This window comes from Podarcis gaigeae (assembly GCF_964106915.1).
Source record: "Podarcis gaigeae genome assembly, chromosome: 7".
NCBI lineage: Eukaryota > Metazoa > Chordata > Lepidosauria > Squamata > Lacertidae > Podarcis > Podarcis gaigeae.
Genome location: NC_139683.1, coordinates 50008440 through 50019163, shown reverse-complemented (window position 1 = coordinate 50019163; position 10724 = coordinate 50008440). Strand labels below are relative to the sequence as shown.

General features: G+C 42.9%; 1 protein-coding gene across 1 annotated transcript; it reads right to left on the bottom strand.

Moving 5' to 3' along the window:
* Positions 1 to 1457: 1457 nt before the first annotated feature.
* Positions 1458 to 9990, bottom strand: TUBB6 (tubulin beta 6 class V). Its single transcript, XM_083746804.1, has 4 exons — positions 9734 to 9990; positions 8800 to 8908; positions 4222 to 4332; positions 1458 to 2846 (listed from the first exon to the last, which is right to left on the bottom strand). Exons 1-4 carry the CDS (start codon positions 9788 to 9790, stop codon positions 1783 to 1785), a joined length of 1341 nt encoding a protein of 446 aa, XP_083602930.1. The 5' UTR covers positions 9791 to 9990; the 3' UTR covers positions 1458 to 1782.
* Positions 9991 to 10724: the final 734 nt, after the last annotated feature.

Here is a 10724-nt window from a genome sequence, read left to right as displayed (position 1 = left end):
TAGGGAAGTTTTAAATGTTTGATGTTTTATCATGCTTTTAATATTCTTTTGGGAGCCACCCAGAGTGGCTGGGAAAACCCAGCCAGATGGGTGGGGTATAAATAATAAATTATTTATTTGTCTGTCTGTCTATCTATCTATCTATCTATCTATCTATCTATCTATCTATCTATCTATCATTAGTGTTTTCCCAATGCTGGTTGGTGCCCACTGGTAGGGTAGAAGGCAGAGAGACCACTGTAGCTGGACCCAGAACCAGTAAAAGGCAGGAGCCACCTGACTGATTGCTAGGTAAGAAGGCAGGCAGGTAAGAGCTGGCTGAAGGCAGTCATATTTATGAGGAAGCGTCCTATTTGCCCTTAGTGACAGGCCACCACTGTGTTTTCCAGTTCTTATATTTTCTAAAACCGAGAAGTAGCTCTCTGAAGAGCAGCAGCAAACGTGTATGTAATAACCCTCAGCTGTACCTGAGCATTCTAACCAGCTATTCAATTTATTTTTCATACGCTTCTCTGTATTACTGCAAGTTCTGAAATCTACATCTCTAGGCACTCCTGCCTGGAATAAGTCTCTATTGACCTCAGTTGGGCTTTTGAGTTGACATGCATAGGATTTTGCTATGAAATTCCTGACACTGCAGGTGGGATTTTTAAGGTTCATACTATACTTCCAAGTTTTAAACATTTTTAAATTGGAGAACAAGCTCAACAAATGGGAGGTCTGTTCATACACTTGTTTGCTCAACTGCTGTAGTTGGGGGAAGTGGATGAGGCTTGAGAATGTTGAAGAGAAGGAAATATCCAGACATGAAATAACATGATTCTGTGAGTAAATTTGAATGTTGCAAGGCATACTTCAGTCTCTTAAGAGGGACGGGGGAATTTGCATGTATATCTTGGCAACACAGTCAACAAAACAAAAATGGAGAATGAAAATGAAAGGGCAAATGCTTCCTACGCAGGAAAGTATCACGTTTGTTAGCTTGTCAATATGGAGGTCTCAAGCTTTCTGTGATGACAAGTCTCTCATACAACCCCTGCCTCTGCCGCAGAGAATTCTGGCAAGTATTGGAAGGCTCACACTTGATTCACACAGAGCACTTGTTCAGCCTTTTGGTTCAGAATCACCCTGTGTGAACTGACAGTACTTGTGAAAGGCACAGGAGTGAGAAAAGTTATGTGGGGGCATGTGCACTTGAATGAAAGATCTAACCGTTTAACTATGCCAACTCAATATTTTAAATGAATGGAGAAGCAGAACACTTCTGATTGATTCAACACAGAATGTGTGATGCAGACGCAAAGCTTTTTCAATCCCAGTGAAGGACATGGATTCTATCATAAAATTGTGTAAGGTTTGACATTCTCCCAGCTACTAGTGTAAGGAAATTGTGTGTTTTTTAGTTTTTAAATGTCTGTGTTTGAGCATTCATTTATATGCATTTAATATATGAAATATTAGACTTCTTCCATTCCTTTTATTAACAGAGTTTGTTCCCAGCAACTCAATACTATATACTTAGTACAGAATAGCACTCAAAAGCCTCACTAACACTGCAAAACACATTTACTTCGATGATGCAAGTCCTGCTGGTATCAACACTCACTTTCAAGTAACTGTGCTTAAGATTGCAGCCTAAGGTGATTTTTCTGATTCACAGTTTGAGGAAAACAATATAGTCCTGAAAAATAAGTCTGTTATATCCTTTACTATCCTGGAAAATATTAGAACTAGAGCTAGCTATTCAGACGTAATCATTTTTAGAACAGCATTTGATAGACTTCATTCATTAATTTCTTCCTCCTCATCTTCAAAAATTTCCTCTCCATCATTTGCTGTAGCTTCTTGGTACTGCTGATATTCTGACACAAGGTCATTCATATTGCTCTCTGCTTCTGTGAATTCCATCTCGTCCATTCCTTCTCCTGTAAACCAGTGAAGAAAAGCTTTTCTCCTGAACATGGCTGAGAATTGCTCTGAGATTCTTTTGAAGAGCTCTTGGATAGCTGTGCTGTTGCCGATGAAGGTAGAGGCCATCTTGAGGCCACGGGGTGCTATATCACAAACTGCCACTTTGACGTTATTTGGGATCCATTCCACAAAGTAGCTGCTGTTCTTGTTCTGGATGGCCAACATCTGCTCATCAACTTCTTTCATGGACATGGGACCTCGGAAGACTGTAGCTACTGTCAAATACCGTCCGTGTCTTGGGTCGCAAGCTGCCATCATATTTTTGGCATCAAACATCTGTTGTGTGAGTTCCGGGACTGTGAGAGCCCGGTATTGTTGGCTCCCTCGGGCAGTCAGTGGAGCAAATCCTGGCATAAAGAAGTGTAGGCGCGGGAATGGGACCATATTCACTGCCAGCTTGCGCAGATCTGCGTTTAGCTGACCAGGAAAACGCAATGATGTTGTTACCCCGCTCATTGTAGCGGACACCAAGTGGTTCAGATCTCCATATGTTGGAGTGGTAAGCTTCAGAGTGCGGAAGCAAATATCATACAAGGCTTCGTTATCAATACAGTAGGTTTCGTCGGTATTTTCAACCAGTTGGTGGACTGAGAGTGTGGCGTTATATGGTTCCACAACAGTGTCGGAGACTTTAGGAGATGGCATGACACTGAATGTATTCATTATCCGATCAGGATATTCCTCTCGGATTTTGCTGATCAGTAGTGTTCCCATCCCAGAACCTGTTCCTCCTCCAAGAGAATGAGTGAGCTGAAATCCCTGCAAGCAATCACAGTGTTCACATTCTTTCCTTACTATATCAAGCACTGAATCTACCAGCTCTGCTCCTTCCGTATAATGTCCTTTGGCCCAGTTATTTCCAGCTCCTGTTTGTCCTGAGGTAACACAACAAAAGGGGAAGAGGTGAATAGGTTTACAACTCATGAAATAATAAGGAACTTCAAAATACTCATATTTATCCACTGTATGCATTTAAGCATAGAGTTTGTGGGAAACTTTTAAACAGAGTTACACCGAGAGCTCATTTAACTGCCAAATGTGTCCAAAATGTCCAAAACATTCCACATGTTCCTCAAGTACATAGTGACATGATGGCACCACAGAAATAACATAAAATGCTGCACTGTTCTGACTACAGTGGAAGCTCGTGTTACGGACAGGATCCAGTCCGGAAACCCATCTGTAACATGGAACTGACGCAAGCCGAAGCGCCGCGTCTGCGCATGCACAGGGCCCGATTTAGCACTTCTGTGCATGTGCGAGCAGCGAAACCCGGAAGTAACCTGTTCCAGTACTTCCAGGTTGCCGCAGGACGCAACATGAAAACACGTAACCTGAAGCAGACTCAACATGAGGTATGACTACATTTAAAACCAAGGTGTTGCTTTCAGCATGTCCAAAAGCACTCCATAAATCTGTAATCATTTACACAGACATTTTTAATTAAAAAATATTATTTACAAAAGAGATTACCTCATTGACCCACACTTTAACAGGACCACTTATTTTCCAATCACAGATAAACTTAGTCTGTGCATACCTCGTTCTCCTTGCACTTTTTAAAGACTGACACATATGACTCTCTAAATTTATAATTTAGAGCCCACTACTTCATTTTTGTAAAAGATTCCAGTAAAGTCACATAGAAATGCACTGGCAATCTGCCTGTAACTTGTGGGTCACGTGCCCTTTTCACGTGGCCCAAACTGCCTGTAAACAAGAGTGGGGAACTGTGACACTCCAGATGTTTTGGGGCTTTAATTCCCATCAGCCAAAACCAGCATGGCCAATGAAGCAGGGATGATGAGTTCAACAACATCTGAGAAGTCACAGTTTTCCCACCCCGATTTACATTTTCCTTCCTGTTTTCATCATCTGTTAGAAGGAAAGCAGCAGTGCTTGCAATAGGTTACCTGACCCGATGGGGATGAGAGACAGAAAGGCAACATAGTCTTCCCTTGCTTATTCCTTCTTAAGTCACCACCTACAGATTGTTTTCCTCAGGCTTTACTTGCTTCCTCTCCCCCCTCCCATCAGTTAGTATTAGACCTTTTTGTTAACCTCATGGCTCCATAAAGGCCATATGAGCTTGTACCCAGAACGGCTTGTTTGCCAGGAGTAATGAGTTTCTTTATTCTTTCAACCAGCAGTTGAAAGAAAGAAACAATTTATTTCTGCACTTTGCCAAACTCCAACATAATCTACTTGGTAAGTTTAGCCAGCATTTGTAACAGACAATCATATACATACCAAAGATGAAATTATCAGGCCGAAAGAGTTGTCCAAATGGACCAGACCGCACACTGTCCATGGTTCCCGGCTCCAAGTCCACCAAGATTGCTCTGGGCACATATTTCCGAGCTATAAGAAAAATGAAATGCATCTTGCTTTGGGATTTAATTTATTACAATTGCTTGCCACATATTTATCGCATACACATACATAAATATAATTATTTATCACTGTGTTTCTAGTAGCTCAGTTTAATGTATACCTCTACTTCCCCACAAATGTTTGGGAAAATATAACATAATGTCCCTTATTGTGACCATTGGCATGACCCTTTTCCTTTATTGTCAAAGTCTTTATTACCAGCTGATCTTGTTCACATTCACCACATGGAATTTGCTTAGTTGTTTTGGTGACAGAGGATGCTCTTTCCATTCTGTACAATGCAGCAACTTTACAAGCCCCTGGATCACTTTCTTCACACACCCATAATCCCTTGTTTGCATATCATATTAAAGTTCTTAGCAAGTTTATAGGTACCTGAATATAACTCTACAAGCTGGTGCTATTTTTGAAACAAAACAATAGAAAACATGAGCCCACAATCTAGAGAGGAAGAAGTACACATGCAGAGGAAACATGGAGATTAGGACTGGGACAACAATTTAAAAACTGAAATGAAAGGACATGTGATAAAGGACACTGGTTGTAAATATATCCTGAGGCAGGGATGGGGATCCACTGGCCCTACAGATGTTGTGGGATTCCTACTCCAATTGGCTCAACCAGAATAGCCAATAGTCAGGGGTAACGGAAGCCATTATAAATACATTTGTTAGGAAATCAACATTAAAAGTATTTAATTTTGTTCTGCTAGGTAGAAAATTGTACATAAGGGAACAGGAAAACACTATCATGTTTCCATTAGCAATGGGAAGTATATCCCACTGTGTTCAATGGGGCTTGTTCCCGAATATATATGGTTGGGACTCACACTACAGAGAAGCGATGAAGAATCAGTAGCCCTCTAGATATTGCTGGACTACAACTTCCCTTATCCCTGGCCACTGCCTATGCTTGCTAAGGCAAATAAGGAGCTATAGTTCAGTCATATCCGCGGGGCGAGGGGCGGGTCAAGGGTTTCCCTTGCCTGTATTAGCCCTTTGCTTCCCTACTTGTGTCAACCCCTAAAGTTACTCTAGCAAGCATAGCTGAGTTTCTGTGACTCTTTTAAACAACTACAGTGGTACCTCAGGTTACAGACGCTTTAGATTATATATGCCGCTAACCCAGAAATAGTACCTCGGGTTAAGAACTTTGCTTCAGGATGAGAACAGAAATTGCGCAGCAGCGGCGCGGCAGCAGCGGGGGGCCCCATTAGCTAAAGTGGTGCTTCAGGTTAAGAACAGTTTCAGGTTAAAAACGGACCTCTAGAACAAATTAAGTTCTTAACCAGAGGTACCACTGCAGATGTAAAGAGGAGGGATAGTCCCATTGTTATCTCTTATACCAGGCCCCACCATGACTGGAAAGTTGCTTTCTCCCTTCCTATCTGCTAACAATGCTGCGAACTGCAGGGGGATTAGAACAGATAAATATAACAGGCACTATGTAGCACTGATCAGCCAGAAATGGAAGGAGGGGAGGTGGCAGGCCTAACCCAACCAAAAGTGTTGGAAGTCTTTAGTCGAAAGAGAATGAACCACCCAGTCTGGAATGCATCCAGGACAAACGCTTAATATACTCGTATTTGTAAAGAATGGCAGGATTTTATGCTATTGGGCTGGGACAATGGTTCCTGGCATTTAGGGAACTGCTGTTAGTGAATCACGGCTTAGCTGGTGCTGTAAACTTTGTCCTCCATGAACTTTCCTGAATCAAAAGGCAAAAGTGCTTGGAACTCGTTAAATTAAAAGTTGGAGCTGAACAGGATCATGTGCTCACTATAACCCTTATAACAAGCAGTCTTTAAACTGAGCAAGGGCTCAGATGTTCAGTACCAAGGCTTATCCTTTGGAAGGTGAAGAAGATTCTAGTTCTGCTTATATACATGTGGAAAATAACTTTCATTTTATATGAGAAGGTGCTTCCACACCAGGCATTTACGCTGGATTTTTTGCATTTCATTTATTTCTAACCTCATGGCTGCTTACGTTATTTTCCTCTACAGATCTCTGTTTCTATACCTGCCAATGGATGCATCTTACAAAATGAACTATAGTCAGTTAAGGCTTACACCATAGTAAATTCATTAGTTTTTGTTGCTTTTTACAGGGCATCTGTGTGATGTTATCATGAAATCATTGTCCTGTGTTTTCCCCATAGTTCTTCCACTATTTGTCAAATATCGAAAACGTACTTTAAAAAACATAAAACAGAGCAGTACTGCAATATCTGCAGGTGCAGATTGCCCTAGTGTTATGATTCTGTATTATTTTAAAAAGAGGTCTAGGTTTGACATGTGCAGTATGCACATATCAGGCACTTGAGCCTGATATGCATCTATGCTTTAGCACATCTTCACTATTAAGCTTTCTAGTCAGCAGCATCAGTGCTTATATGAAAGAAGTGTTTTAGTGCAAATTGAGAAGTTCGTTTTTTAATATGCTGCCTTTCCCGTCAACGCCATTTTGGAAGCATGTTCTGCTAAGTTAGTTGCACAAGTGTGCTTAAATCAAACAGTGTTACTGTATACTGAATAATTTCACATTTTTATTTTTAAAAGCCATGCTGCTAAAATGACATGCTCAATTGAACTTTCCATTCACCTCACTCATACAAATTATGTTATGCCCAGTAGTGTAGATGGAACACAGCTGGATAGACCACTCAAAGCACCATATCCTCCAATGTGTAGAAAGTCATTAGCAATTCCACATGTAGGATTCAGCAGAAGAACAGTGAACTATAGTACTAACCACCACCAGTCTGAAAGCACCTTGAGTGACTAATCACTTCATCCTTCATATCTGGGACCAAAGTGGGAAGCAAAGTGTTTTAAGTAATGGGCTCTTCTCTCTTTACAAATTAACTATCGGCAGCAAGACTTAGACTTAGAACCAGATAATCTACACAGGTTTCTGATGAATGTGGAAGCTGATGAATGTGGAAGCTACAAAACAGAAGACTGCAATACTCTGAGCACAAATACAAAGCAATGAGGTCAGCCCTTCAGCATACAGCTAGCAAAGGGAGGATCATGGTGAAACTGATGTCACCTTAAGCTGCTTTTGTTTCTACTCTGTGCAAGAAAATAAAAAGCCAGGAAATTAGCATATCTGTCAGGGCTGCCTCTAGGTCCCAGCTCACAGAGGACCAACGCCAGGTTGATGTAATGTACAAAAGTCTTTATTGAAGTTTGGTTTCCATTCCAACGCCAGAGCGTGCAGCCCTACATCTTAACCTTAGATCGGCGAAGTCCCATCTGACTCATCACCCCTTCCGCACCAGTTTAAGATCCTAGCCCTACTCCACCTCTTCCGTTGTTCTTTCCTCCTCTGGGTCCTCCTGCCCCCTGGGGTTTCCTCCTTTCTGGACTCTTCTGACGCTGACCCCCCTGAGTCTTGCCCCTCCTTCCGGCGGGCTTTAGGACCTGGCTCCCTATCCGGGCTACCTGCTGTGCTGCTCGCCTGTACATTTGAACTTGGCGCGCGCGCCCAGCCGGTAACCTTCCTCCTGACCGTTTCCCCGCTCTCCAATGGAGGCGTGGTCAATCCTGACTCATCTCCTCTTGCTGGTAGTGAGAACACTGGTCCCGATTCCTGGGACTCCTCCCCCCCACTGCGCTCTGGTGGGGAAGCTGGTCCTGATTTCCAACTGCTGCTCTGGGAGTCCCCGCTGGCCCCTTCCTTCTGGGGTTTCCCCCTTGGCACCCCCCTTGCCCTGGCCATCGGCGCTCCCTTCTGTGAATCTTCCGATTCGCTGGAGAGGCTCGTGGAATCCCTCTGACCGCTGTCACTGCCTCCATCCCCCTCGGATTCCTCCTCCTCGCTCTCCATCTCCGCCCACTCCTGTGCCTCTGCTCCTGAACCCCTGACAATATCTTTTATTCTACTTGGGGGGGGGGGCAAAGTGCAGTACAGCACACTGAGACTGTCCTCTGGCCCACTAAAAATCTAGTTACCCTTTCCTCCTATTCCTTATGGGATTCCACTCCAGTTTGCTCAAAGCACTTTCAAGTCAATCTTCGCAAATCTTCCATTTGTTTTTAAAGTTTCATTTCAAATTTTGAAATAAAATACGTTGAATTGTGTCCAAGTACCATTTTTTTGTGTTTCTGTGCCATGTGTGGGGAACCTCTGGCCTGCCAGATGTTAATGAATACAGTTCCAATCATCCCTGGCCATTGGTAAAGCTTGCTGAGGATGCTGGGAACTGTAGTTCACACACTCTTTCGAAGTTACCTCCCTCCTATTCCCAACAAAGTACCGGTAAGCAGTGAGCATAGAACTGTAACAGTTGAGGTGTAACAACACATACACACACACGTAATGAAGTACATAGAGGAAACTGAGCAAACCTCTTTGCTTTCTTCATCTCTTCTCCTCCCATAAGGAGATCACATTATGCTTAGCCCTTGGACAACAATGGTACACTTACAGGATGATTCATTGTAGTAGACATTGATCCTCTCCAGCTGCAACGGTGAGTCACCAACGTAGCCTCCAGCTGGGTCGATACCATGTTCATCACTGATCACTTCCCAAAACTTTTGAGTGGCAAAGGAAAATAAAAGTGAGACAAACTCTCTGAGAAGATGGTCATCATCATAGCTCTCCCCTCCCCCCAAAAAAACACTCTGTGTATGCGTGTTTCCCTTACTCTTTATCTCTGCCACTAATTGCAAGTCATCGAAACCCACCCATCCTTGGCAGGGACAGAACAGGCCTCTGAGGCATGTGTTGAAGCAACAGCTGCCGAATTCTTGGCATGTTTGAAGGCTGCTCCTCTGAGCCCCTCCCTGCTCTAGGCTTGAACAGCAGAGAAAATATAGGGTGGGGTTGTGGGGGGGGATAAGGTCAAAAGCTAGGCAGATTCACATCAAGATTTCAAACCACAGAGAAAACGGATAAAATCTCCAGCAGCATTTCTAGCTTGGGTTATTTCCCCTCACCCCCACCCCGCTGCTGCCTCAGGGTTTTTTTTCTCCCTTCGTTTCTGTTTTTTTCCAGAACCTTTTATGGTCAACGTGGAAGAGATGAGCTATTTAGTTCCCGTTTTGGTGGTTTCCCACTCTGTAGCCTATGTGAGCACGCACAAAATTAGAATCTGAGTTTGCTCCAGAACAAGAAACTTCTCTCCAAAACAAGTGAAACTCTTAGGAGAAAAAAAATAGTTTATCACTTTCTTCCTAAATTCTTAAGGCACTATGAATTAAACATACTTTTCCAAAAATATCTTTTTTTGCAGCTGGGTGTCTGAAGAAAGAGGGTCCCAATAGCACAAAACAGAAAATCCTACTGTACCACAAGGATTTACAACTGGAACCACCGGGTACTAAATACCACTTAGTAATAATAATAATTCCCCTTACCTTGGTTCCAATTTGGTTTCCACACTGGCCTGCCTGGATATGAACTATTTCCCTCATGCTGATATTTTACAAGCTGCTGATCAGTCTGCTTCTGCTTCTCTGTTTCTCTCTCTCTTTCTCTCTCTCTCTTCCTGACTCTGCTTTGTAGAGTTCAGCTATGCACAATGTCCTTGCCTCAGTTAACGTTTTATTGGCTCCCGGTCTGTGATTCACCCTCCCTGCTCGGCTCACTCTGCAACTTCACAGAAGAATGAGGAGGAAGGGAAAAAATGCAGCAGCAACTGGCTCTGCCCCCCTGCCCAGCCTTCTCTGGGACTGTGTCTATATATGAATGACATTTCACTTCATTCTTTCAAAGCACTTCAATATTTTGAGCAGACTGCAAGTCTCTGTGCTTTTAAGTTGCCTCATGCATTATTATCCTCTAACTTTAGTAAGATTTATGCCAAGCCAAAGGCCACTAGTTGTATCATGCTGTCTCCAAATAATTGACAGGGCTTCATTAATGGTCCCTGAAAATCCAAACAGAGGAGGAACAGATGAATATAAATTCAGGAATCAGCATCTAAGGTCACTAGTATAAATCCTGAAAAAGGACAATTGTGAAGTCTCTCAACCTGGATTAAGTACTTCCAAATAATCTGTAATGCATCTATTCCCCATCACCCCATTCCCTTTCTTCAGGTGCCACCACTATTCTAAGCAATACTGGTATATTTTGGGCGGGGGCACCTTGTTTATGAAATTGTCTCTCAAGGGACATTGCTGGAAAAAACAAAGTTAGCATCTGGCACCCTTAGGCAACTGTTGGGCCTCAGTGCCCCAGAATAGCTCATCGCTGACCTCTACCCTAAGTCCCACTGCCCCTCGGTTTAAAATTAATTTGCCAACCCAGTGCATTAAACAGTACAAGATGGCTGGGTCTAGCTGCAGTTTTCATGTCTGTCTATGTTCCTGATGTAGCTTCAATCTGGGGCATTGTGGGAAATTC

What these genes read in the sequence shown, in the direction of transcription:
- TUBB6 (XM_083746804.1), bottom strand. Translation starts at nt 9,790, where the DNA reads ATGAGGGAAATAGTTCATATCCAGGCAGGCCAGTGTGGAAACCAAATT. An exon ending in GAAACCAAATTGGAACCAAG is followed by an intron (nt 8,909 to 9,733) that starts GTAAGGGGAATT and finishes GCCACTCAAAAG; the next exon opens with TTTTGGGAAGTGATCAGTGA. An exon ending in GCCTGATAATTTCATCTTTG is followed by an intron (nt 2,847 to 4,221) that starts GTATGTATATGA and finishes GTGTTACCTCAG; the next exon opens with GACAAACAGGAGCTGGAAAT.